Source organism: Marmota monax, unplaced genomic scaffold, assembly GCF_021218885.2.
Source record: "Marmota monax isolate L192 unplaced genomic scaffold, Marmota_monax_Labrador192_F-V1.1 WCK01_AAM20220418_F8-fsc00020, whole genome shotgun sequence".
Lineage (NCBI taxonomy): Eukaryota > Metazoa > Chordata > Mammalia > Rodentia > Sciuridae > Marmota > Marmota monax.
Window position 1 is genome coordinate 19630952 of NW_026692912.1, and position 26913 is coordinate 19657864.

The following is a 26913-nucleotide window of genomic DNA, read 5'->3' on the forward strand; positions in this document are numbered from 1 at the left end:
GCCACTTCACAGACACATGATGGTGGCTGAACTTCCAAATTTCAGGCCTGCCTAGAGGCAGAAAGAAAACTGGCAAAGCACTTTAAAAATGACATTCAACTAGAAGTCTTAGTGGACTCTGTAAACAGTACTGTTCCAGAATTCCCATTGGATGACTTCTTGATCACTTATTATTGGGAAGAAGTTGGTCACAAGACCATGCCTAGCTTAATTACTGGCTGAGAGTAAGATTACCAGGATGGTGGTGGGAGTGTGCCTCAGTTGGGTAAAATAAGGGGTTGGAACATACACCCTTGAACCAGAATCCTTTTAAACAAGCCCTTCTGCACCCATCCCCATTTCTGTACTTCAATATATTTTTTTCTTTGGCTGTTTTCTAGAATTTCCGTGTAGACTTTAGAAAGTCCCAATCTCCTCTCTGAACACCCTTCAGTTCTAGAGTCCAAGAAGCAGCAAGACAGGCACACACCTGGGAAACTGGACACTTTAAGCTAAGACAGAAACAATATCAAACAAGTACGTCTGATCCAACAAGAGAATTCACCCTAAATCCAGAAGCCACCGAATTCATGCAGCTGCCTGGATTTCAGGTTAGTATGAATTAACACTTAAACGAAGTGGGGCCTGGGTCTCTAAACAGACCAAAAGGTATGTGGCGGCTCGGGTCCCACACACCACTACTTACCTCTCTTCTACACTAATAGAGGGGGGAAAGGGAGGTTTGTTGGGGGTGGCAGAACTGGAAGCCACAGGAAAGGCTCTGCGACGCCGCTGCCCAGCACAGTGCCAGCCACAGAGGGGGAACACTGGTCCCTTCACTGAGTATTTACTGAGCATCTACGATATACCAAACAGCGGATCGGGCGTTGTTGGAGGCTGACACGGATTTTGACATAATGTCTGCTGGATGACCTGAAATAGGTCAAGGTTTTAAAAGGGTTTGGAACCCAGAATCGTTGCTCCAGTTTCCATCAGTAGACTCACTCCCTAAAACCTACTGAGCACCGGACAGGCGCAGACACCTCGGCGTGCGCTCTTGACGCCCCGCCCCGAGCGGGATGCCGCATGCGCCCACGCTCTCTCGCTGACGCACCCCCGGAAGCACTGGCGGTTTCGGGGGCGGGACCGAGAAGCGTTTCCGGGGGCGGGAGGCGCAGGCTGAGGCTGTCGCGGCGGGCGACGGCTTGAAGAGGCCTGGCGCTGGCGGCTGAGAGGGTGCCTCGGGCGGGGGACGTGAGGCGTGGAGCCCGTGGCAGGTATGGCGGCGTCGGAACTACCGAAGGCGAGGACGAGAGGAGGAAGAGCCGGGGGAGGGTTGAGGACTTCTCCGCAGGCCCGGGCGCGCGCGCCGCCGTCCCCTTCGGGCCCATCCCTTGGACCGGAATGCTGAAGCCGCGCGGGCGGTTGGAGTCCCAGCGCCCCACGTCCGACTCCCGGGGTCTCTGGCCCTCCTGGCGCGCAGACAGCGACACCGAGATCCCCCCAACCCCGGGCAGCTTCTCCGCCAAGGTCACCCCGCGGCAGCGGAGCTCGGCGGGCCCGGGCGCTTAGAGATCCCGCCCCCGTCCGTCCGTTGGCCTTTCGGGGCACGGGTGGGCGCGGCTTGGCGGCCTGGGGTTCAAGCCACCCAGGCCAGGCCTGGCGAGTCGAGGCTGGAGAAGGGCTGTGCCAGGACTTCTCTGATCTCCGTTTCCCTCTGTTTCACCCCTGTGGCTGTCTCTATCACCTGTTGTCACCTGGCCTTTTTGTGTCTTGTCGTGGCCCCTGTCAACCTGGTGTTTCTCCCCACCTGTGTCTTTGAGCTGTCTCTGAGTGTCCAGACCCTGTCTTTATTTTTGTCTTCTTGCTTCTCTGTTTCTTGACCCTGTCTCTGCCACTCAGCTCTTCCTCTCATTCTCGGCTTGGATGTCATACTGACCTTTTTGGCCATCTGTTTGTTTCTAACTTTCTGCTGATTTTGTGTCTTTCTCTCTCGTTTCTGATTCTCCCTACTGGGTTTGTCCAGGCGGGGCGGGGCAGGCCTGCCCAGATCTCTGAGCCATGAAGGTGACTCATGACCCCGTGAAACTCCCTGCACTGGTGACATTCTCAGTGACTCGACCGCAGTCTGGTCTCAGCTCTGACAGGTGCCACCCACCCTAAACAAGTGTCAGGGTGCAGGAGCACCTGGTGGACAGACAGGAGATCCAACTCAGGACCAAAGCAGCTTGATGAATCTTTGCCTTTTATTGCCTACGGTTTTTCCAGGCGTGCACAGCGGCCTACATCCCTTTGCTTTATCCACCTACCCCCATGCCCTCCAGGGCTCTTTGGAGCCTACTCCTTGAGTTAGAACTGGTCAACTAGTCCGTTCTACAAGCTGAGGAAGGGTCAGGTTGAGATCTTCTGCCTTTGGGGATCTCTGAAGGGTAGAAAGATTTCTAGGAGAGCTATGTGCGTAGCTCAGAGATTGTGCCACTGTCCAGTTAAATAAGGAGAAACTTGTTAATTAGGGATCATTCACTGTTTTACCAAAGTACCATTGGAGGAATGCACCAGATACAAGGACAAATATTGTTTGAGACTTCTGAAATGATCTTAAATAGGCAAATTCATAAAGATAGGAAGTAGGCTATGCTGTAGTCAAAGTATTGTTCAATGGATACAAAGTTTTGGGGATGATAAAAAAGTTCTGGAAATGAATTGTGCTCATGGTTGAGCAGCATTGTGAAGATTCTTAATGCCACTGAACTGTACACTTACAGATTTAAATGATTTTATGTTATTTATATTTTACACAATAAACACACAAAAAGTACTCACTGGAGTCTCCTGAAACCAGTATGCTCTTTTTAAATATATTTTAAAAATTTGTTAGGAACATTAGTGGAACCTGTTTATTGAGGCCTACTCTTCACAGCAGTGGGTTAACCTGAGGGCCTTTGAAAAAGAGTTTGGTTTAAATCTTCAAGATTTCTGTTTGCAGCAGATTCCTATCCTGGCTCTGCTCTTTCCACCTTCTTCAGAATCAGTGCAGAAATCTGCCTAAGGAGGAAACTTTTAAGAAAAGATTTTACTTTTTATATGAAGAAAGCTTGTAAGGTTGGAAAAATAGCCCTTTTGTTACCGTAATACAAAATTATGTGTTATTTCTTATGGGAGATGCCTTTGTTTTTGTATTTTGTTCTTTAAGCTTTCAGTTTGACTTTAGGGTAGTTTATCAAACTTTCTAATAAGATAACAGCTGAATTAGTATCATATTTCATTGAATCTTAGATGCCATCAATTGTTTTATGTAACACCAAGGAGAGAAAAATACTACCAGTTAAATTACAGTTAAGCTGTAACAAAACTCTTTGCTATCGTTTTGGACTATTTTATTCTTATTGGAAACATTTTAACTTTTTTAGACTTTAAAAAAGCTATGTCAATACATTTTTCTAATGCATGTATTAAAGGGGAAAATATGTAAAAATAAGTTGCTCATTAAATAAATAAGTGCTCATTAAACTTAACATTCTAACCCCAGCTTTTCTGAATGCTTTTCAGTCTAGAGGTGTATCCATAGTTTTTCCACATGGTATCATCCTTTGTGCCATCAGAAACACTCTAGCGTTATCTAAGGCAGTGACAACTATTAAAACTGCCACTTGGTGATCACATCCTGATTTCAAACATTTTAAAATGTGAAAAAGGGTGTTTCTTAAAATGAGTTGACTCAGTCAGTGCTTTATATTCATTTTTCATGAACTTTTCTTTTTCACCTTATTTGCAAATAGACTTTTGTCTTATTAGTAATTACTGAGAAAAAACTTTTATATCTTGATATGTAGTTAATAATTTTATTGAAATGAGTACTTCTATTGAATATCTTACCCTGAATTCTCTTGCATATGAAAGTATTGTTAAAAATATCTCCTTGTAGGGTGGTACAGGCCTGTAATCCCAGCTATTCTGAAGGCAGATACAGGAGACAGGAGGATCACAAGTTCCAGGCCAGCCTGGGTACCTTAGTAAGACCTTGTCTCAAAATAAAACATAGAATGGGTTGAGGATGTAGCTTAGTGGTAGAGCATCCTCTGGGTTCTATCCCCGTATCACCAAAAATAAAAAACAAAACAAAACATAAAAACCCTCGATTTGATTGAAGTATAATGGAAAAATGACATAACTGGAGAACAATATCTTCTCTTTTGAATTTCAAAGTTTACCTTAAGGGAATGTTTTGCCTTAGAAGTTTTAAGACATTCAGCTGTGATTTAAAATTGAAGGGAGTCATAAATCAAATTTCATATAAAGTAGGTGGCTTGTTCTTTTTTTTTTTTTTTTTTTTTTAGAAAGAGAGACAGAATTTTAATATTTATTTTTTAGTTTTTGGCGGACACAACATCTTTGTTTGTATGTGGTGCTGAGGATCAAACCCGGGCCGCACGCAGGCCAGGCAAGCGCGCTACCGCTTGAGCCACATCCCCAGCCCTGGCTTGTTCTTTTAAAAATCAAAATTGAGGGACTGGGGTTGTGGCTCAGCCATAGAGTGCTCGCCTAGAATGTGCGAGGCCCTGGGTTTGATCCTCAGCACCATATAAAAATAAAAAATAAAGGTACTGTGTCCAACTACGATTAAAAATATATTTTAAAAAAGAACTATCGTAAAAAAATCAAAATTGAGTTTATTAAATTCTTCCAAGTTTTCCAATTAGAAAAAGATACAAGAATGCTTATTGACAATGGTCAGGAGACCAAAAGTACTCCTCTAAAGGATACTTATTATTTTAGAATTTTTTTTGAACCCAGAGCCTGGTGTATGCCACTAAACTGCATTACTGTCCCCCAAAGAATATTTTAATTCTGCAAAATTATAGGCATTGACCATTGCTGGTGTCCTACTTTTAACAAAGATGCCATAGTAATGTAAAATATTAACGTTAAAGGAAATTAGGCAAGGAGTAGATAGAAACCCTGCATTATCTTTGCAAGACAATATCTCAAATCAAAGACTGTAATGTGAGACTATAGCAAGACTCTCTCAAAGAAGATAAATTAAATCAAATAAAAAATACAAATGAAGAAGCTAAGAAGTTTCAGAATGAAAGTTCATCCAACCAAAAACACCAGTCTTTATTAGTTTTCTTTCTGCTACTCACAGAAGTAGTGTTTACTAGGGAGGCACATGTACAGAGTTGGTGGCACCAGCATCTCTTACATTTTCAACATAATTTTTCCTTTCAGAAGTCGATGTGATTTAATTTGAAGCAAAACCAAGAAATGAATGTTTCTTCCTCATTCATTCATACTGTTTTTTGATGGCCATGGCATAAGGAACTTTATCCCAGGAATACAGCTTTACTTTAGGTAAGCTATAAAGTTGCCTTTGATACAAATTTTAAAACCATTTACTGTAATTGTTTCTCTTTTCAGCAAAAATAATGATGTAGTTTGTCAAGATTCTTAATGACTTTAGACCAGATGATTCTTCTCTTCTGAAGAGGAGATGTTGCACACTTAAAAGGCCAATCACTGCCATACTTTGCACTGATAGAGCATTTAATTTGGGGGAAATTTTTTTTATTTTAATCGGAGATTATTAGATTTGGTTACACTTCTGTTTGACTCTTCACATGCCTCTTATAAGAAGGGTAACCAGGGACAGTCTTTTAATCTGAACTCTGTTTACTTCTCTTTAAATTGAGTATGATGGTAGAACAGAGGTGTTCAAGACCCAAGTTTATATAGTGTACTTCGTAGATTGTAAAGCATTTGGCTAATGTAAAGAATTTTGGTAGGCATGGGGTGTTGGTATTTTTGTACATTTGTGCCAGACTTTAAATTTACTAAAGCAACATTTACTGTGTTTAAATGTGCTTTCTATAGCAAGCATGCAAATTACCATATGCTCTGATTAAAGAAATCTCGGAAGGGCTTCAAGACAAGTAGCTGGTGGGCCTGGCTTTCCTGTTATATTGCCATATCTGTGCTTTTCAAATGTTTAGTTCTTGTTTAAATGGTGCATAAAACTCAATATACACCTCCTCAGCCGAATAATAAATAGTGACTACTATTAAATTCATAGGAGTTGGAATGGATCTTGAAGGTCTTCTAGTTCAGGGATTCTTCAGTATTATTGCCCTTTATCTTCTGCTTTTAAAAAGCCAGATGGCTATCATGAAGGGTGGAGAGAATGAACTGAGACTAGTATATTTGTTTTAGAAAAACTTGCTGTTGGATTTTTTTTCTTAATTATGTGCAAGATAAAATAAATTGCTAATATCTAATTAAGTCTGAGGCTGGTGAAGTCTCTGGAGTGTATGAATATATTGTTTATAACCTAAATTATAGATTGTTTAGGCTATACATGAAAATGGTATTCACTGTTACCTTCCGTACCATTCCACCTCTCAGACTATACTGGGTCTGAACAAGTACTGTAAATTTACTATATATGTGACTGTGTTAGTCAGCTTTGCATCGCTGTGAATAAAATACCTGACAAGAACAACTTATAAGAATAAAAGTTTATTTTAGGCTCACTCTTTCACTGGCTGACTCCATTGCTCTATGTCTGAGGTGAGGCAGAACATCATGGAAGAAGGGCATGGGGTGGGGGAGCTGCTTAGCTCATAGCAACTAGGACTGGGAAGTGGGGTTCAGGGACAGATACAGTCCAAGGTGGGTCACCAGTGACCTACCTCCTCCAGCCACACCTCACCTGTCTATAGTTACCACCCAGTAATCCATTTATATTATTAATCCATTAAGTGGATTAATTCACTGATAAGGCTATGACTCTTTACCTGCGAACATTCCTGCATTGCCTAACACTTGAGCTTCCTAGGGACATTAAAAATCCAAACCATACAATGACCTTAGGCAAATAAAATGGGCCTCTTGGTCTCTATTGCCTATTCTGTATAATAAATATTAAAAGGACCTAACAAATGGACAAGTGCTTTGCCTAGACATTGTCCTATGGTGTGGGCAAAGCACATTATATACAGTCAGCCTTCTGTATCTGTGAGTTTTACATCCATGGTTTCAATTCACCACAGATTGAAAATATTCAGAAAAAAATTGCAGCCATACTAAACAAGCATAGACTTTTCTTCCTTGTTGTTATTTCCTAAACAATGCAGTTTAAAAACCATTGAGCTAACATTTACATTGTATTCAGTATTATAAATAATCTAAAGATGATCCAAAGTATTCTTGAGGACATGTATAAGTTACATGCAAATATTATGATGCCATTTTATATGAGGAACTGAAGCATCCACAGATTTTGAATTTTGAGGGGGTTCTGGAACAATCCCTTTCAGATAATGGGGGCAACCATTTGTGTGTGTGTGTGTGTGTGTGTGCATATGCACTTTAATTAGGCTCTCCATCAGACTTCTTTTGCTTTAGTCCATCAACTGATTAACCTTCTTGAACCATGTTTTGTAGCATGTCACTCTGAACTTCTCAGTGCTTCCCCCAGGGCCCACATTTAATGCTCAAACTCAGCCTTCAACAAGGTAATCCCATTCATCTTTTCTTCCAACCCCTCACTGCCACTTGTAAAAGAAAGTACAGGTAATGATCTGTTCGTTGCCAGGGTTGGTCTTAACTGGAAGAAAGCCAAGGAGATCTCTTGAAATTGCTTTATTTTTCTTTTTTAATATTTTATAGTTGTCAATGGATCTTTTTATTTATTTATATGTGGTGCTGAGGATCGAACCCAGGGCCTTGCACATGCCCGGCAAGCGCTGTACCACTGAGCCACAACTCCAGGCCTCTTGAAATTACCTTTTAAAAAAAAAAAAAAAATATATATATATATATATATATATATATATGTATATTTTCTTAGTTGTAGTTGGACACAATACCTTTATTTCACTTATTTTTTTATTTTTTTTTTTAATGTGGTGCTAAGGATGGAACCCAGGGTCTTGCACGTGTGAGGCGAGCACTCTACCGCTGAGCCACAACCCCAGCCCCTGAAATTACTTTTGATGGCAATTTTACCATAATATAAGATCTTACACTCCATGTAATGGGACCAGTAACTCAGTTTCTTCAGTTTACCATACTCAGTGCACTATAGCCATGAGGATTAAAGCAAATAAATCAGAATGCCACGTAACTTACCATTTTCTTTTTATGTTAATAAATGGGACCAGCTTGTAGTTTTTTTTAATATTTATTTTTTAGATGTAGATGGGCACAACAAAATGCCTTTATTATTATTATTTTTTTAATGTGGTGCTGAGGATGGAATCTGGGTCCTGCCCGTGCGAGGGGAGCGCTCTACCGCTGAGCCACAATCCCAGCCCTGGCTTGTAGTTTTTTCCTCTGTTGTCTAGTTTTGATACTAGGATTTCATATAACATTTATTAGCAGATTTTCTCCCACCTTTATTTTCTTGCCCCTTTCCTCCCCACTACTTTTAACATTTCTAGTTTTATTACATTGTGTAATCACATGTAATCAAATGTGCCCTGTGTATTTTTGTTTGGGGCAGAAATTTATTGATGTTCTCTGTGACCTGTATAAATTTCTTCTTTATCCTCTTTTTTCATATCATTCCACTATTTTGTTTCATCTTCCTTATACTTCAAAGAGACTGTGTTTTCTTAAAGCTGATGGAAAACATCAATTTAAGAAGTGTTATCTAAAATGTATTTTTGCCTATTCCTTGTCGTTTTCTTTTTTGATATTGTAGAATCTATTTGCAGACCCTTGTTGGTTGTAATATTTTTATTCTTGAGGGAAGCGTTCTGTTCAGGACTGAAATTTTACTCCTCTGTGAATTGTTTTGTGTCCTTCATTGCACACTTAAATGTTGTTAGAACCAACTTTTAATTAGTTCATAAGCTGGATATAGGGCTGAGCCATGTTGACAGCAGGGTTTAGCTTGAGTGGAATAGCTGGGGATGGGGGTTAGGCTTCAGGCACTCTCCAGAGGGCTTGGGTTCTATGCACTTTCTTTTGAGCTGGTGAAATTGTGATACTAGGATAGGAGCCTCTGTTGTCTCTTAGGCCCTGCTGATAAATGATGGATGGTCATTTGAATGACTAAGCCCCAGCCCTCTGATTAAGGTATTTTCTTGCTGAGGCAATGTGCAACCTTTGAGATCCTAATATCACCACTTTTGAATGTTGTCAATCTGTAGCACCTGCCTGTCCCATGGCCCACCCTACCCTGGCTTTTAGCTCTGGGCTCTCCAAATGAAGGGGTGTTCTAATCCTCCCTGAGAATTACTGTTACTATACCAGGATTGCCTGGAGCAGGAAGTGAAGTTGCAATGTCTCCCTTCAATCTGGATCCATATCTACTGTATCTTAAATTTCTTAAAAGATTGTGCCATGTAGATAACACTGTTCCCTAAGTTCTAGAAATCAGTCGAATTTTTCCATATTTCTATAAGGTTGTGGTAGATGAGAAGAATTATATGCCTGTCTTCAAGTTGTCTTTTTACTCTGATGACACCAAAATGTATAATAATGGGACATACAACTCTAGAGTATGCCAGGTACCCTCTGAATTCCTTGTGGATTTGTGATTTTCTTATGGTACTTTCATCAGGCTTTGCCTTGCATAAAATGTTGTATAAATGTGTTTTATCTGCTCTACCAGATTTAAACTCTCCAAGGACAACAGTATTTCCCCATAATTCCTTGTGTGTTTTATGGGGTATTTTTAGTGAGTTAATCTTCTAACCAATTGAAACAGCAACTGTACTCAATATAGTTACAGTTGCTTGTGAGTGTGTAAATATTACTAGACAGCAGGAAAACCTACAAGAGAATTTTAGATTTTTATATGTTACTAATGTCAGAGAATGTGGAGAAATGTTACATTTACCCAAATTTAAGGGCAAAGTTCAGATACTTAGTAAACTTCAAGGATCATTACCACCTTGACACAGTTAAAAAAAAAAAAAATGACAATTTTTTCCAGTTTGTTTTTTTTTTTTCTGTGTGGTAAAATATATATATATAACTTTCAATTTGCTGTTTTAACCTTTTTTTTTTGTTGTTGTTAATGCTATGGATTAAACCCAGGACTTTGTGCATGCTGGGTAAGCACTCTACCACTGAGCTACATCCTCAACCCCATGTTAACCATTTTTTAGTGTACAATTCAGTGGTGCTAATTACAATCAGTGTTGTACAGCCAACACTACTATTTTGAAAATTATTTTATCACCCATTAGAAATAACTCCTCATTTCCTAGTCCCCCTTGTAATCTTATCTTTTTTTTATTTTGAAGTTGTAGATGGACCTTATTTATTTATTTATTTATTTATTTATTTATTTATTTATTAGTTTTAGGTGGACACAGTATCTTTATTTTATTTTTACGTGGTGCTGAGAATCGAACCCAGTGCCTCACGCATGCTAGGCGGACGCGCTATCACTTGAGCCACATCCCCAGCCCGGACCTTTATTTTTTTAAACTATTTTTTTAAAGATTTATTCTTTAGTTAAAGGTGGACACAGTGTCTTTGTTTTTTACTTTATGTTGTACTGGGAATCGAACCCAGTACCTCACATGTGTTAGGTGAACACTCTACCTCTGAGCCACAACCCCAGCCCCAGAACCTTTATTTTTATTTATTTATATGTGGTGCTGAGAATCTGCCTATTTTAAATATTTCACATTTGTCCTTTTGTGTCTGGCTTTCAGTGAGCATAATGTTTTCAGTGTTCATGTTGTGGAACATCAGAATTTCATTTCTCTCTGGGACTGAGTAATATTTTGCTTATCCATTCATCTTTTGGTGAATACTTGGGTTGTTTCCACCTTTTGGCAATGTAGTGAATAGTGCTGCTGTGAACATTTACATATGAGTATCTGAATCCCTGTTGTTAGGGGTATATACCTAGCTGTAGACTTTGAAGCATATGGTAATTCTATGTATAACTTTTTGAGAAACTGCCAAACTTTTCCAAAGTAGCTATACTGTTTTACATTTCCATCAGCAGTATGTGGACATTTGTCAGCACCTTTGTGCTTGTCAGCTCAAAGGACTTTTTATTATAGCTATCCTAGTAGGAGTGAAGTGGTTTCTCATTCTGGTTTTGCCTAATGGCTAATGTGACATCTTAAGCTTATTTACCATTTGTCTATATTCTTTAGATAATATCCATTCATGTTCTTGAACTACTTTTTAATTGGTTTGTCATTTAATTATTGAGTTGTAGGATGAATTCCTTATATGTTCTGGGTGCTAGGTTAGACTCTTGTCATATATATGATTGTAAATGTTTTCTTCCATCCCATGGTTGTCTTTATTCTTGATGCATCTTTTTTTTTTTTTTTTTAACTTCTGGGGACCAAATTGAGGGACTCATGATGAGCTGTACCCCATCCCTTGATAGTATCATTTGATGCCCCCAAATTTTTAATTTTGATGAAGTCTACTTTATTTAAATTTTGCCCATATTAAGAGTTAATAGTTCACCTCTTAAATATATATAAGCCTTTGATCCTTTATTTTTGTAAATGGCATAAGGTAAGGGTCCAGCCTTTGAGGTCCTTTTGCATGTGGGTATATAGAGTCCTCAGCACTGTTTGTTCAAAAAACTGCTCTTTCCCCTTTGAATGTCCTTAGCACCCTTATCACAGTTCAAATTGGCCATAGATGTGAAGGTTTATTTCTGGGTTTCGATTCTATTCCATTGTTCTCTATGCTCATCTTTTTGCCCATACCACACTATTTTGATTACTATAGCTTTGTAGTAAATTCTGAAATTGGACTTCCAACTTTGTTCTCCTTGTCCCCCTCCCCACACATCGTTTTGCTATTCTGAGTTTCTTGAAATTCTATGTGAGTTTTAGGATAAAATTTTTCCATTTCTGCCAGAAATACCTCTGGGTTTTTAATAGGACTGGAATCTTGTGTTAGTCAGCTTTTTGTCACTGTGACAAAAATACCTGACAAGAACAACTTAGAGGAGGAAAGATTTATTTTGGTTCACAGATTCAGAGTTTTCAGCTCATTGTCAGCTGGCTGTAAGGCAGAGAAGCATCCTGATAGAAGGGCATGGTGGAGGAAGCCTGGTCAGCTCATGGCAGCAGGGAAGTGGGGATGGAGATAAATCCTTCTAGGGCACACTTCCTCTAGCTAGTTTCCCCTTCTCAGTAGTTCATTCCGTTATCAATAAATTAATCCATTAAATGAGCCCTCATGATCCAGTCATTGCCTAAAAGCACCATTTCTGAATCTTGCTGCTTTGGGGACTATGGTTCCAATACATAAGCTTTTGAGGGATATTCCAGATCCAAACAGTAACAAATCCATGTATCATTTTGGATAATACTATTATCTTAACAATATTAAATCTTCTAGCCCACAAACAGGAGATGTCTTTTTATTTATTTTCTGATTCTTTAATTCTTACACAAGATTTGGTAGTTTTTAGTATAAAAGTTTTGTTTTTATCTTCTTGGTAAATTCCCAAGTATTTTATTCTTTTTGATATTACTGTGAATGGAATTATTTTTCTTAGTTGTCTTTTTGGGTCCTTCATTGTTAGTGTATAGAAACTACTGATTTTTCTGTGTTGATGGTGTATTCTGCTATTTTGCTGAGTTCATTCTAACAATTTTATGTGAAATCTTAAGGGTTTCTATAAACAATGTGAGCTTTGAACATAGATAATTTTTGCTTCTTCCTTTCCAATTTAAATGTCTTTATTCCTTGCTTAATTGCTTTGGCTGGAACTTCCAATACTGTGTTGAATAGAAGTGGTAAAAGCAGGCATTTTTGTCTTATTCCTGATTTTGGAGGAAAAGCTTTCATTCTCTCACCGTTGAATATGTTGTTATCTGTGGGATTTTCATATTGAGACAGTTTTGTTATATTGAGACAGTTTTCTTCTACAGGGCTCTCAGTTTCTTGACTGTTTTTATCATGACAGGGTGTTAAATTTTGTCAAATATTATTTCTGTATCAATTGAGATGATCATGTGGAACTTTCCCCCCCTTTTTTTTCTGTTAATGAGATATATTAATTAGTTTCCTATGTTGAACCATCCTCGTATTCCAAGAATGTTTTAGTCAGCTTTTTCACTGCTGTGAGTGAAAGACCTGACCAGCGCATTTGTAGATGAGGAAAAGTTTATTTGGGGACTCGTGGTTTTAGAGGTTTTAGTCCGTAGAAAGCTGGTTCCATCTCTCAGGGGTCGAGGTGAGGCAGAACATAAGTCATGGTAGAAGAGTGTGGCAGAGGGAAGCAGCTCACATGATGATCTGGAAATAGAGAGATCTCCACTTGCCAGATACAAATATACACCCCAAAGCCACGTCCCCAATGCCCATCTGCCTTTAGTTACCACTCAGTTAATCCCATCAGATGATTATTTTACTGATTGGGTTAAGGCTGTCACAACGATCATTTCCCCTCTGAACCCTTTCACATTGTCTCACTTGTGAGCTTTTGGGAGACACCTCACATCCAAACCATAGCAAAGAATAAAACCCACTTTATCATGGTGATTGATCCTTATAATATGCTTCAGATTTTGATTGGCAGTATCTGGATAGGATTCAAAAATGGATAAAATTGAAGGGAGAATTACAGTTTTACAATAATAAGTGGAAACTTCAATATCTAACTTTTAACAATGAGTAGAAAAAAGACCAATATCCCTTACGAACATTGTTAAAAGTGGGCGCTGGGGCTGGGGCTCAGTAGTAGTGCAGTTGCCTGGCATTTGTGAGGTACTGGGTTCGATTCTCAGCACTGCATGTAAATAAATAAAATAAAGGTCTGTCAACACTAAAAAAAATCTTTTTTTTTTTTAAAGTGGGCATTAAAGTCTCCACTTATAAAATTATGTTTCTCCCTTCAGTTCTATCCATTTCTGCCTTTTATGATTTTGGAGTCCTCTATATATGATTATAATTGTAGAATACCTTCTTGATGGATGACATCTTTTTAATGTATGAGGTCCTTTTGTCTTTTGTAACGTTTTGACTTAAAACCTGATGATTCTGATAATACAGCCATCCGAAGTCTCCTTTTGTTACTCTTTACATGGAATTTCTTTGTTTATTCTTTTACTTTCAACTTTTTGTATCTTCATATCTAAAATGAGTCTAAAGTGTCATGTAAAAAAATCATATGTTTTAATTTATTCTTCCAATCTCTTGAGATTAACCCATTTACATTTAAAGTGATTGCTGATAAGGATTTATTTCTATCTTTTAGCTGCCTCACTTCCTCTATTACTGTCTCTCCCCCACTTTAATATTTATGTTTTTTTCCTTTTTTTTGTAATATACCATATTATTTTTATTTTGTGACATGCTTTTTTCAATTAGTTAGTTTCTTAGTTACTTTGAGGTTTACAATGACCATTTTAAACTTATAACAACCTAACTCAAGTAATATCAAATATTTTCAACATATGTACTCTGCTCCTGTTTATCTCCTGTCCTTGCCTACATTTTGTTATTGTCACATATTGCATTTTTATATATTATGTGCCTGTTAACATCGTTTTATAATTATTGGTTTGTGCATTTTTATTTTAAATCGTGTTTAAAGAGGAATTATAAACCAAAAGTACAATAATAGTGGCTTTTATATTTACTTAAGTAGTTACTTGTCTTTGCCAGTATTGTTGTTTCATGTGGCTTCAGTTTTCAGTCTAAGAGTCTTATGTTTCGGCCTAAAGGACCCCTGTTAGCATTTCTCATAAGGCAGGTCTACTGGTAATGAATTCCCTTAGTTTCTATTTACCTGGAAATACCTTTCTCCTTTTTTTTTTTGGTACCAGGGATTGAACCTACGGGCACTTAACCACTAAGCCACATCCCCAGTCCTTTTTATGTTTTTATTTTGAAACAGGGTCTCACTAAATTGCCTAAGGCCTTGCTAAGTTGCTGAGGCTGGCTTTGAACTCACAGTTCTCCTGCCTGAGTCTCCCTAGTCGCTCCCCATTATAGGTATGTGCCACTGTGCCTGTTCTAGTATTTTAAAGATGTCATCCCACTACCTTCTGACTTCCTAGCAGTCCAAGATCAAGGTGCTGATTTGTTTGGTTTCCCCTGCAGCCTCTTCCTTGGCTTGTAGATGGCCGCCTTCTCACTTGGGCCTCACATGGTCTTTTCTTTAAATGTGTACATCCATGCTGTCTCTTTTTGTGTCCAAATCTCATCTTCTTAAAAGGACACTAGTCATGTTGTGGTAGAGCCACCAAAATGGCCTTATTTTAACTTAATCACTTTTTTAAAGGACCTATTTCCAATTAGAGTCACTCTGAAGTACTGGGTAATAGGGCTTCAACATATGAATTGGCGGGGGAGGATACAATTCAGCTCACAACACAGCTATTGTACTTTCCGGCTCCACAATTGATATGTGGTTCCTTTTTATAATTTTTATTGCCTTATTGATGTTTTTCTCCTGATTTCCTTTAGTTCTTTATTCATAGATTTATTTAGTCCTTTGGGCATATTTAAAACAATTGATTGAACATCTGTGACTAGTAATTATGTCTTGGTTTATTTTCTGTTACTATAGCAAAATACCCAAGACCAGGTAATTTATAAAGAACAGAAATTTATTTGGCCCATAGTTCTGGAGGCTGGGAAGTCCAAGAGCGTGATGCTGGCATCTGCTTGGCATCCGGTGAGGGCCTTCCTGCTGCGTCATAACGTGAGATGGGAAACCACATGGCAAGACAGAGACAGCAAATATGCTAGCTCAGATCTTTCTTAATCTTCTTATGAAGTATTAACACCATGCTAATTACCTCCCAAAGGCCCCACCTCCAGATACCTTTAGCATATTAATTTGGGGATGAAGTTTACAGCACATGAACTCTTGGGGGACACTACAAACCATAGTAAAAGTCAGTGTCTCAGTTTCCTCAGCATGGTTTATTGTTTCCTATGAATGTGCCATATATTCCTTTTACTATGCATGCTTTGTGACTTTTTGTGGCGATCTGGGCATTTTGAGTATTGTTGTAACTCGAAATCAGATTCTCCTCCTCCCTAGGGACTTTTTTTGTTGTTGTTGCTACTTGTTGAATCTGCAGTTGTCTGGAACTTTCCCAAAGTATTTTGCAAAGTCTGTATTCCTAGTTGCATGCAGTCACTGAAGTTTCCATATATATGCAGTCAGCCTGTGACCTGCTAGCGATTTCCTCAAGTGTATGTGTCTGTCTCTCTCTCTCTCTCTCTGGGTCCAGGTCCATCTGTTCTTAAATCTTATAATAGATGCCAGTGGGAAGTCACTCTAAGGTACTGGGTAATAGGGCTAGGTAATAGGTCACTGTATCATGAGGAGGCCAAAACAAACCTGTGCAGGTCTGCCGGGCTAGCCAGAGTACCCAACCCCACTTGGTTGGAGGACAGGCTCCATACTGTGCATCCTGGCATCAGCCCACTGCTCTAGGAATGCAGGTCTCTTTGCCACCAGGTGTGGCAGGGCTAAGGAATGGTGGGTGCACACACTACTTTCTTCTGAGTTCAGCAGTCTTTCTCTTTGTCCAGCATTCTCTTCATTGCTATGTCTGATCACTTTCAGAGTTCTGAAATAGTGATCCCAATCATCATTTTTCAGCTTCTCAATTATGTTGGTGGAGGAGCTTCCTACTCTATTTTCCATAACCTCATTTATGGCATTTATTTCTGTAGAACTCTTTTTAAATGTCTTGTTGTTTAGAATTCCACAATAGATACTTGAACTTTTTGAGGAAAAGATGAATTATTCAATAAATGGTGTTAGGAAAATAGGCTAGCTATTTGGAAGGAAAAGGGCTAGGTTCCAGCTTTACTTTTCATAACAAAGTAAACTATGTATTAAAGGTTTAAATGCCTTTTTAAATGTTACCAAGAAAAAAATAAATAAGGAATTCTCTTATATTTAAAAAAAAAAAAAATGGAGTTTGGATTGTCCTTCTATGTCTGACACAAAATTCTGGAGCCATAAAAGGAAAAAGAATGGTTGTTTTACATGAATTTCACTGTGGCAAAAAGTTCTGTTTGGCTAACAGAAAAAGAATTGCAACAAAGGATAAACTTAATTTTCTGAATTTACAAAATGATCTTATAAATCAACATTAATTTCCCAGTTTATTTGAGCAAAGGATATGTTACTCATAATTAGGGAAATACAAAATTAAAGTAGCAATGAATCATGGATTATTCCCTTACAAGATTTGCAACATTTTTTTCTTGTTTAATAATAGCCAATCTTAGAGTGTGGGAAGTTGACACTGTCATTTACTATTAGTGAAGGTGTGACTTGATACAAGCTTTCTGGAAAGTAGTTTGGGTAATACATATCAGCATGTTCATGGTGCAGTCCTTTGACCCAGCAACTCTACTGGTGGAAATTGCCCCATAGATATTTTCAAAGGTACGCCAATAATCATTGTAGCATTGCTTGTAATTTTAAAAATCTAGACAAGTGAAATTCTATGAGAACTGCTTATATTAGCATGTATTCGTGGACCAGGAACTGTGTAGCCAAAAAACAGAATGAGTAGCTGTTGTGGGGCTAGTGTGTGGGAAGGCCTTTGAGATATATTAAATGACAAAGCTAAGTGCAAAGTAAAAAGTGGTAATCAACCTATTTTGATGAGGCTTTTTAAAGGATATATATGATTTGTTCTGATATATGTACACAGAAATTTCTAGGAAGATATACAGGAGTTTGTCAAAGGTAATTTCCATTGGATGAATAAATGGTAGCAGATTTTTAATACTTTGTATAATTTTTTTAACATGTGCATGCACTGTCCTCCCCCCCCCCTTTTGAATGTGTGTGTGTGTGTGTGTGTGTGTGTATATATTTATTTATTTATTTGTTTGTTTTGTTTATTCAGGGGCTGTAACCAGGGATTGAACTCAGGGGCACTAGACCACTGAGCCACATCCCCAGCCCTATTTTGTATTTTATTAGAGACAGGGTCTCACTGAGTTGCTTAGCACCTCGCTAAATTGCTGAGGCTGGCTTTGAACTCATGATCCTCCTGCCTCTGCTCTCAAGCCACTGGTATTACAGGCTTGCGACACCGTGCCTGGCCCTCTCTTTTTTAAATAGTTAAAATGAAAATTCTATAGTGGTGAGAACTAGCTGAGAGAATCTGTTCACCCAGATGTAGTTGTCAGAATTTACATTTAGACCTCCAGTCTATACAAATCTAGAATTACAAATAACCTAAATAATCTCATGATTTTTTTTTTTTTAAATATTAGTTTTCGGCAGACACAACATCCTTGTTTGTATGTGATGCTGAGGATCGAACCCGGGCCGCACGCATGCCAGGCGAGCGCGCTACTGCTTGAGCCACATCCCCAGCCCTCATGATCTTTGTTTAAAATTATTGTGAAATGTTTTAAGATGTATAAAACCATAAATAATTCTTCGTTCCAAAAATATTGTCCTTATCTTAAAATTATTAATAACTGATCTGGCATTTTGGCAAGTTAGAGGAGACAGAGTGAGATGATGGGAAAAATACCACAGGCTTTGGAGTCATACTGACCTGAATTCATATCCCAACTTACTAAAAACTGGCTTTTAACCTTGGGAAAGTTACTTAAAATAGCTGAACTTAAGAATATCAAGCCCTACATTTGCAGAGTAATTATAAAGACTAAAGTAGAAAAAGATGTGCAGTCCTTGGCATATAATTACTCAAGAAACATTCATTTCTTCTATTATCACCTCTCCTTATCCCTCAAGAATAACTTCCAGTCTTTGTTTGAATTGCCTGATTCTTTATCTCAAACATAGAAGACTTGATATGTAGAGATGTTTGATAAGTATCAAATATGGCATTTGAGTGTTTTTGTGTGCTTTAATTTACTATAGAGTTATGGGGCATAGGCTGGATCCCTAGCAGAGTTCATCATGTGCTGCTATTGTTAAGAATCATCTCTAATGTAGGACTTGTCCCATAAGATGTATGTACAGTAATAACACAGGCAATCCTTTATTCTTTGTAGTAGCTCTATGTCTTAATTGATTCTATTTAGTAGCAGAAACAATATTTACTGTCTCCCTTGCTCTATAACCCATTTGGAGACCACCAAATAGACAGAGTACCTTGCTTTGCAACTTCATCTAGCCTCACTTCTTTAAAACCTCTTCAAGGGCTAAAATTCCCACAGCCGCTAGAGAAACTTGCATTGTTCAGGGCCTCAGTGAATATACCCTTTTTGGTGTTGAGAGACCAAAGGTACAATGTTTCCAGTTCCCTTGATTCTCACACCCTCCCTGAAATCTAGCCTAGCAGTCTCCTATGGGATACTTGAATTGCCAGATTCATTCCTGCCTGAGTGCCTTTGCATCTGTGTTTCCTTCCCCCCACAACTATTTTGTGTGTCAAGAGGGGAGGTTTGCGGAGGATCCAACTCAGGGCCTTAAGCGTGCATAGCACACCGTCTACCACTGAGCTATACCCACAGCCCTATTCCCACAATTCTTTGCTCTTTCCCTCACCACAGCTGGTCAAATGTGAATTGAATTTGAGTCTTAAAATTCAGTTGTTTTCGTAGGAATCATGTTTGTTTTAATTAGAAATATTTACCTTGTTTTACCTAGAGGATTTTTATAGTTTACAAATACAATCACTGTGGATTTTGTTTTCTCACACACAGAAGCAAATCAAGAGTTAATTCTGTGAAGGATTGTGGGTGACTCTGGCTTTTGACACTCTCATATCTGCAATAGTGCCCGTAGGCAAGGAGAATTTTTGGAACTTTGGAACTTTGTTTAGTTTTCTTAGGTACGGAAAAGGGTATAGAATAAGTGTCTCTTTGGGCTGGAATTAGTACTAACTTTTCTTTCTCTTATAGTACTAAACAAGATTTGTGATGAAATGGAGCCTGGAACAAACTCTTTTCGAGTCGAGTTTCCTGATTTTTCTAGCACCATTCTGCAGAAACTGAACCAGCAGCGCCAGCAAGGACAATTATGTGACGTCTCCATTGTTGTTCAAGGCCACATTTTCCGGGCACACAAAGCTGTTCTTGCTGCCAGTTCACCCTACTTTTGTGACCAAGTACTTCTGAAAAACAGCAGGAGAATTGTTTTGCCTGATGTGATGAACCCAAGAGTGTTTGAGAACATTCTCCTCTCTAGTTACACAGGACGCCTAGTAATGCCTGCTCCAGAAATCGTTAGTTACTTAACAGCAGCCAGCTTCCTCCAGATGTGGCATGTGGTGGACAAATGCACTGAGGTTTTAGAGGGAAACCCTACAGTCCTTTGTCAGAAGCTAAATCATGGCAGTGACCACCAGTCTCCAAGCAGCAGTAGTTACAATGGCCTGGTAGAGAGCTTTGAGTTGGGTTCTGGGAGCCACACTGATTTCCCCAAAGCCCAAGAACTGAGAGATGGTGAGAATGAAGAGGAGAGCACCAAAGATGAGCTGTCGTCTCAGCTCACGGAGCATGAATACCTGCCCAGCAACTCGTCGACGGAGCATGACCGGCTGAGTACTGAAATGGCAAGCCAGGATGGGGAGGAGGGAGCCAGTGACAGCGCTGAGTTCCACTACACCCGGCCCATGTATAGCAAGCCTAGCATAATGGCTCACAAACGCTGGATCCACGTGAAACCTGAGCGCTTGGAGCAGGCTTGCGAGGGCATGGATGTGCATGCAGCCTACGATGAGCACCAGGTCACCGAGTCCATCAACACCATGCAGACAGAGCACTCGGTGCAGACTTCGGGAGTGGAGGAGGACTTTCCCATTGGGGAGAAGAAGGTGGAAGCAGAGTTTGACGAACAGGCTGATGAAAGTAACTACGATGAGCAGGTGGATTTCTATGGCTCTTCCATGGAAGAATTTTCTGGAGAGAGGTCAGATGGGAATCTCATTGGGCATAGACAGGAGGCTGCCCTTGCAGCAGGCTATAGTGAGAATATTGAAATGGTGACAGGGATTAAAGAAGAAGCTTCCCACTTAGGATTTTCAGCCACTGACAAGCTGTATCCTTGTCAGTGTGGGAAAAGTTTCACTCACAAGAGTCAGAGAGATCGACACATGAGCATGCACCTCGGTCTTCGGCCTTATGGTTGTGGTGTCTGTGGTAAGAAATTCAAAATGAAGCACCATCTCGTGGGCCACATGAAAATTCATACAGGCATTAAGCCGTATGAGTGTAATATCTGTGCAAAGAGATTTATGTGGAGGGACAGTTTCCACAGGCATGTGACTTCTTGTACCAAGTCCTACGAAGCTGCAAAGGCTGAGCAGAATACAACTGAGGCTAACTAAAAATAGGATCTGGCCCTTGAGTGGCATGCACAAAAATAAACTATGGTAATTAATGCAAATCTGGGCACAGATGATGCGTGCTACTTGCTATTATGAGAGAGGCTTAAAAAAAAAAAAAAGGAAGATATTTCTGAAAGACCAGCTCTAAGTAGGCCAATTAAAAAATCTAATTCTTCAACTTTGTATGTTTCAATCTTGGCCTGAAATGGGCGATGGGGATAAGTTAACCCACTGCCCAGCTGGCAAGGGAAACCTTCAAGCCAGTAGTGTTTGAAGCAGGTGGACTTGGTAATAGAGACACCTGTACTTGGAACTGGACTCCAGCCTACCAGTTCCATTGCAGTGGCAGCAGTTTTTGATCACTCATTATTACAAGGTCATGTTGAAATTTTATTTTGCTTTAACTATAGATACTTAGGAAATGTGGGTTTGTTTTGGTAGCTGCTTCACTGAATGAAATGCTACTTATGTAAAAGCTACATATAATGTGATTCCTAGTATGAGAAACTGATTAACAGAGCTCTCTTTGGTTTCATTCTTTCTAAAGAGTATTTTAACTAAAACTATGGAGATCCTGAGAGGGTAACACTCTAAAACAAACATTCTGAAACAACTTATGGTACAAGCTTCAGTTTCTGTAAGATGCGACTGTCACAATGTTTCAAACTCTTAATAAGGCACAGTTTTGTATTTTAATACTAACTTTGAGTTTGAATTGTATCTAATTGTAATTCTTTTGGGTGCCAGAGATAGGTGTTTCTAATTGGTTTGCTGCCCCAAATCCTGTTTTTTAAATGTAGCATCCAGGCAGTGAAATCTACTCCGGTTAAGAGACATCTAGCCTGTTGTGACTCTTACCTCTGTGCCAGGTAGTACCCCAGTTGTTGCTCCATCTTAGATTATGGTGCTTCCCAGCAAGGGCAGCCTGTGACCATATGTCACAGGAAGGAGGAGCAGAAGTCTTGGCTGAGTTACCTGTGAGCTCTAGGAGTTAACAGTGCTGCATGGCACTCCTATTGTCAGAGCGACAGTTGAGGAGAAGCAGAATCTTACGAATGAAAGGTTAAACATGAGGGAAAAACACTGCACAAGAGGAGTCTTGAAAATACACTGGTGGAAGAGGGGGATACTCTCTTAGAAGGATACACAGAGCTAATGCTGCCAGTTTCTTTTGAGTGCAGCAATGTGTGTCAAGAGGGGGAAGGAGTCCTAATTTTAGCCAAATATTCTACAGGTTCATTCTTCCAGGTTGCAGATGAGTGCATAAATTGACAAGTCCACACAGCTATATCCAGCAACAAACAAGCAGCTATTCTGAGACCTTTTCTGCCAGCTGGTCAGATGTTTTAGGATCAAAAGAAGGTGTATACTCAGAATGCTCCTAAGCTGTGTAATGTACCTGAGGTTATTATCAGGGTAGGACAGGGTGCTACTATTATGTCATCTTTCCATAAACTTAACTGGTCTCTTATTTCTAAGTAGAATTTTTTTTCTTAAAATAAAAATAATTTTTCTTGGATTTGGGTGAATTTTGTTTAAAAAGTTTGGTTTTGATCTAACATGGTAGACATCGCTGGCAATGGCCTCTGATCCTCAAGCTCCTAACACAAAGATGTTTACTCGTTGAGCATTGTCTGGAAAGGGGAAAGAAAATGCTTATTTACCAGTTAATTCTTGTAATCAAGGTTACAAAACAGGGATCTATTCACTAACACTGTATCATTCTCGATATATAAAAAGCACTTTGTATTTAAAATTTTATTATAAATATAAATATATATTGTTTTTTAACCTAGAAACTAGATATTACCTCTTGGTTGTTTGCCACCTTAATATCATCTTCTCTTAGTGTTGAAACTGCCAGTTAGCAGGCCTTTTTCTGTGTACTGACGGAATTGTGCAGATGTGACTGTACAATCAAGCTCAGTTGCTCCTTCTCTTTTTCTCATGTTAGAGGCCAGTGAGTTTTATATGATCCTAGCCTTTATGTGTGAGGAGAAATTGTTTTATTGCTCCTACTAATATCCATACTGAGTCAGTGAAGCCATTCCATTCTGCCGAAAGCTTGATCACCACTCCTGTGGTATTAGCAAGACATTTTCTCCCCTTTGAGAAAGTTTGGTGTGCATTTCCCATTAAACATTATATTGAACTGAGTATTAGCACATTTGGAGAGAAGGGTCTGAGATGTAAAACTGAAATATACTGGGAAAATCATGACCCTTCAGTTCTGCTGAATCAGCACCCTCATCTTGAGTTGTGACAAAGAGCTTTTGTTCAGCCAGGAGTATGGCCAGTCCCTGGGTGGCAGTTTGGAAGCAGACAGTTGTGCTATGACTTAATGTGTTTGAAGAGAGGAGTATCTTATTGAAATCCTTATATGTACATCAGCTGCTAAATGTAGAACTTAAGGGGCTGGGGCTATAGCTCAGTTGGTAGAGTACTTGCTTCACATGCATGAGGCCCTGGGTTCAATCCCCAGTACCAAAAAAAAAAAAAAATGTAGAACTTAAATAAGGTCTTCACATCTGCTATTTGAAGTTTTTTGTGGTAGTTCAGGTTTTGGTAAAAATGGGGGTTGCTTATGGGTCAGCCAGGCCCTGTGAGTTGCTGGGTGTCAGTCTGGATATGGAACTGCAGTATTGGTGGACTCTGCTTTGCAGGATTAGGAGGTCATGCTGCACTCCTGCCTCCCCGCCCTCAGTTTCTCCTTCAGCCCAGACACAGCTTTAGGAAATCCTTATCCTTCCAAATGTGTTTGGATAGTAACATTTTCCAAACAGTCTTTCAGGGATCATTTGATGGCCTATAACCAAGGTATTTGTCCCCTACTTTGAGTCTTAACTGTGGTTTTTCTCTCATCCCAGTGGGAAAGGGCTTCAAGGCACCACCAGTGGCATTTGATATTCTGCAAAGACTAGGCCTTTCACTCTAGACAAGACACATTATAGTAATCTACTTGGTAAAGCAGATATCTAGCTATGGAAGGACTGCAGTGACTCAGATGCCAGGGCTTGCCCCCAGCCTCTCCTGAGCCTCATACCATTGAGTCCCATTTCTAGATCTTGCCTTCCCCAGTCTCTTTCGGCCCTTGTTTTAAAAGTCTACCCCAAAGGGTCCCCTTTATTCTACTGGGCATTTGTTGAACTACACTGACCTGGGCAGGCTGCTAACTATTGGGAAAGCCTTGTGGCTCCTTCCCACAGAGACTGGCACACCCTGAGCTGCTGCAGAAGGGAAGTTAGGGGCAAGGTTGTGCTTTCCTTGAGAAGGGTGTGCTGCAGCCTCAGGTAGGGGTGGGGAAGGCAACTTCAGTAAATCCACTCATTTTTGTTCCTGTAAACTCTCTGATACTTTAGGAATGCCAGAAACCAAGGGATGTGTTACGCTAGCCCCCTTCTGTGCCACTGACTTTTGTGATTTAGGTTGCTTTCATGAGTAACTAACTTTGTTCAGTGAAACCAGGGTTTGTTTGTTTGTGTTTTTTTCTTTTGCTACTCACATATTTAAAGGTACAAGTTTCTTATTTCAGATCTCTACTGATTGTGCCCTATGGGAAGATGCTGGAACACATTTTGGAAATGTGACTTTTTTTTTTTTTTTTTTTTTAATTTGCTTGAAGCCTGTGTCATGTCAGTTGCTGCTGCCTTCTTTCCTTTTATGGAGGTTCCCAATGTTTCTTCCAGAAAATTTATTTATGCAAGTCAGGTGACTCGTAGGCCACAAAACCATTTAATGATAAGCAGATTATCATTAGGTGCATATCTTATTGGTATTTGTGAAATGTTATGCCTGTGTTGCAAAAGTTGAATAGTTTTGTCTTTATATAATTGCTGTCTTTGGTGCACAGCATGGTTTTTCTTAATTGAATGTTACTGTTTAATATTTCTTCTTATAGAAGAGACCATGCCCTTTTGTATGACATGTTTTAATAAATGTTATCTGTCAATTTTGTAAAAGTTTTGTTTTTCACTTTGAGTGGATGACCATATCTTGTTTTCATTCTGGCTTTGACCACCTAAGAATAAAGTTGTATTATGGCTTTTTGATAAGTAAATGCCGTAAAGTCTGTCACTTGGGCAGTGAGTAACTGTTTACTGTGCCAGGCATTTATGATGATCATCTCACTTTAAGGCTTGGCTCCCTGCCAGCCTTATCACGTATTCAGGCATGCAGGATAGTCTCTGAGTACTCCCTGGGCCCTCTCCTCACCCTGCACCTGCCCTGAAAGTCAGCCTCTATGGACCTGTCCTGGCTGCTGATCAGGATCACCGCAGATGCTGGGAGGAACTCGGAGGATAAAGGAAATCTCTAGGGCCTCCTCCTGCCAGGTGTGGGTTGGCTGTGGCTGGGCTTCTCTGCCAAGGGCTACCCAACTCCAGTCAGGTGACTTCTGAGACTTGGTAATCACACCCTCCTCTTTGCCTCCCAGCACAGGATTGGTCTTAGCTCCCTGCTTTTTTCAGCCTCAGGTGCTTCACTGTCCTTGAGTGTTTTTGGCCAGAACTCCAGCTGATAGCTTAGGTGTCCTCATTCAGAGATAGCCAGCTTTGATGCAGAGAAGGTAGGTATTAACTAAAAGTCACAGAATGATATGAATAGGGCCAGGATTCAAGAGCAGGCCCTTGTGGCTGCCACACATGCGGTGGTTTTTCCCACTGTTCTGTAGTGTCCCTGTGCATTTCACTTGAGTCCTTGTGTCACCTCACTTTGCCCTTCTCCATCCTTTCCCCTCAAAAACCCCAGCCCTCGAGAGGCAGCAACAGTGCTCTTATAGGCTGCGAGCACCGAGGGCCCCACGTATTTCCTAACAACAGCTCATTACCAGAGACACTGCTTGTTTTAGACCAAACTTAACCATCCTCCCACACAAACCTTCTGTTACCACTGTTTGTTGTGAGGTTCCCCCTCCCTGTTGCTGATTTTTAAGCCAACTCCAGATTGCCTCAGCTAGCCGTCCTCTATATGGGGGAGAAGTCAACCCAAAGGACCATGCTAGCCTTTATTTGAGGCGAGTCCTGTTTATCCTGACCAAGAGCAAGCAGCTCAGCCCCTGCAGAATGGTGACCTTTCTCTGACACTCTTTCCCACCCCTACTGGGGCTCTCCCGAGGCCCTGGTTACCACTAGTCTGGGGAATCCCACCTAAGGATCAGGAATCCCAGAACACTCACCTCCCTTGGGGTGGAGGCCAGTGGGGCTAGAGCTGAGCAGCATGTGAGGAGAAAGGAGAAGATGGAGTGGCTCATTTGTATTTGGGAACAGAAGGGGGTGGGATGTGAGGGGTGTTACCCATATGGAGCTTATAGCACCTGTGCAGTTAATTTAGATTTCTTCCTAGTCAGCTCAGGGACCACTTCTTCCCAGCAAATCACTGAGGATTCCTTGACAGTCCTCATTCCTGGGAATACAGTGGGCACTGCCCTAGAATTTGCCTACAATCAGTGGACCTGGGAGCAAATCAGCAGCTGGAAATGAGGTAAGCTCACACTTGCTGTAATAGGCAATTATTATTTGGTGGATGATCTAAATATGTTTTTTCTCAGTGTAGATAAGGGAAAGATAAGAACTCTGCTCTTTTTATCTTTCTGTGGTGGAAGGTTTGCCTAGCATGTGGGAGGTCCTCAGTTCAGTCAGTGCAAAAAGAAAGAAAATGCTCTGTTTAAAGTTCAGTGAATGAAGATGGGCATGTATTTCAC

At 40.0% G+C, this 26913-nt stretch overlaps 1 protein-coding gene across 1 annotated transcript; it reads left to right on the plus strand.

Moving 5' to 3' along the window:
* The first annotated feature begins 1129 nt into the window (after positions 1 to 1129).
* On the plus strand, positions 1130 to 25174 carry Zbtb43 (zinc finger and BTB domain containing 43). Its single transcript, XM_046451843.2, has 3 exons — positions 1130 to 1256; positions 5209 to 5331; positions 19789 to 25174. Exon 3 carries the CDS (start codon positions 19812 to 19814, stop codon positions 21213 to 21215), a length of 1404 nt encoding a protein of 467 aa, XP_046307799.1. The 5' UTR covers positions 1130 to 1256; positions 5209 to 5331; positions 19789 to 19811; the 3' UTR covers positions 21216 to 25174.
* The last annotated feature ends 1739 nt before the right edge of the window (positions 25175 to 26913 follow it).

Coding starts and splice junctions, on each gene's coding strand:
- Zbtb43 (XM_046451843.2), top strand. CDS start 19,812: ATGGAGCCTGGAACAAACTCTTTTCGAGTCGAGTTTCCTGATTTTTCT.